The sequence below is a fragment of the Nematolebias whitei genome, unplaced genomic scaffold (genome assembly GCF_014905685.2).
Source record: "Nematolebias whitei isolate Nwh7 unplaced genomic scaffold, NemWhi1 Nwh_scaf_5438, whole genome shotgun sequence".
NCBI lineage: Eukaryota > Metazoa > Chordata > Actinopteri > Cyprinodontiformes > Rivulidae > Nematolebias > Nematolebias whitei.
In genome coordinates, this window is record NW_023623983.1 from 1 (window position 1) to 1,483 (window position 1,483).

General features: G+C 43.8%; 1 protein-coding gene across 1 annotated transcript; it reads left to right on the plus strand.

Annotated features, from left to right (window-relative positions):
- The first annotated feature begins 545 nt into the window (after positions 1 to 545).
- Positions 546 to 1,269, plus strand: LOC119429682 (ATP-binding cassette sub-family E member 1-like). The gene is made up of 3 exons (XM_037697263.1): positions 546 to 684; positions 758 to 869; positions 952 to 1,269. Exons 1-3 carry the CDS (start codon positions 614 to 616, stop codon positions 997 to 999), a joined length of 231 nt encoding a protein of 76 aa, XP_037553191.1. The 5' UTR covers positions 546 to 613; the 3' UTR covers positions 1,000 to 1,269.
- The last annotated feature ends 214 nt before the right edge of the window (positions 1,270 to 1,483 follow it).

Consider the following 1,483-nt stretch of genomic DNA (forward strand, 5'->3'; position numbering starts at 1 on the left):
CTCTAGCTTAACACATCAGCAAAAGCATATCTTTATCTGTAGTAGTTTTAGAACTAACATTAGAATAATGAACTTTCGCAGAATTATCATTGGTAGTAGCTATTAGCATTTGTATATTAGCATTACCAGTAGGAGAATAGGCAAAAAAAATAGCATTGGTAGAATTAGCATTAGCGCTAGTAGCCAAAGGAGTAGTATTGGCCTTAGCAATATTAGCATTAACTTTAGGGAAATGTAGTTGTTTTTGAATAAATTTGCTGAATCAAATTCCAAAAAGAACAAAATGTTTGAAGGATTTGAAAATGTAAATAAAGTAAAAGATTTTAACATGTCTCAAAGTTACTAAAACCCATCTGGAACATCAGCCAGTCGAATCAGTGCTTCTTTTTATTGTGGTTATTTCCTACATGACCAATAATAAACAGATTTGTTGTAAAACTGCCTGGAAACTGCTCCTAGTCTCTTCTGATTGGACGGAATGAAGTCAGGTTGGCCTCATGGTCGATCCAGGTTTGATCATGTTGCATCATTCGATTTTTAGCGTTAATCTTTGTATTTCAGGTACATCCTTCACGCTAAGAAGACTGCGTTTGTGGTGGAGCACGACTTCATCATGGCGACGTACCTGGCCGACAGGGTCATCGTGTTCGACGGCATTCCCTCCACGAAGACCTTTGCGAACAGGTAAGACCCTGAAAATGTGTGGAACTCCCTTTACGATCAGAGTCTTTAAACCTCGGCCTGTTTTCTCCGTCAGGCCTCAGAGTCTGCTGGCTGGGATGAACCGCTTCCTGTCGCTGCTGGAGATCACGTTCAGGAGAGACCCAAACAACTTCAGACCCAGAATCAACAAACTCAACTCCATAAAGGTACGGCGGACTTTAATGCGTCTGTCGGTTTTTACCGTTTAAACTGAAGGAAACGCCTCAACAAACTCCGTCTCACCTGCAGGACACGGAACAGAAGAAGAGCGGGAACTATTTCTTCCTGGACGATTAAACCTCCGAGCGTCGGACCAGCGCCTCAACATTTCCAGCCGGGCTGCGTTCACATCCACCATAAACAAAAATAAACCCATCAGCCTTCCTGTACCGAGCTGCGTTCAGTAACCGGCCATGTTGTGACGTGTAAATGAAGCGCATCCTGCGTGCGTCGGCCCGACCGCGGGCTGAGCCCACGCAGCGGAGGCATCGCAGAACATTCAGCAGCGTATTTAAACACTCATGCATTCACATCGAGTTTAATAAACTGATGCTTCCTGAACTGGCACCGCCTCTCTGTTTCATTTAGTTTATGTTTCACTTTAAAGTACTTTATTAATCCCAAAGGGAAATTAAATGTTACTCGTTATCCTCGTTTCGTTAAGAGATGTTATAGATACTGATGGCTGTAGGCAGGAAGGATCTCTTGTAAAGGTCCGTCACACAGCAGATCCAAAGAAACTGGCCCCAGATGCCGTCCGATCCATCCAGACTCAGCTGGC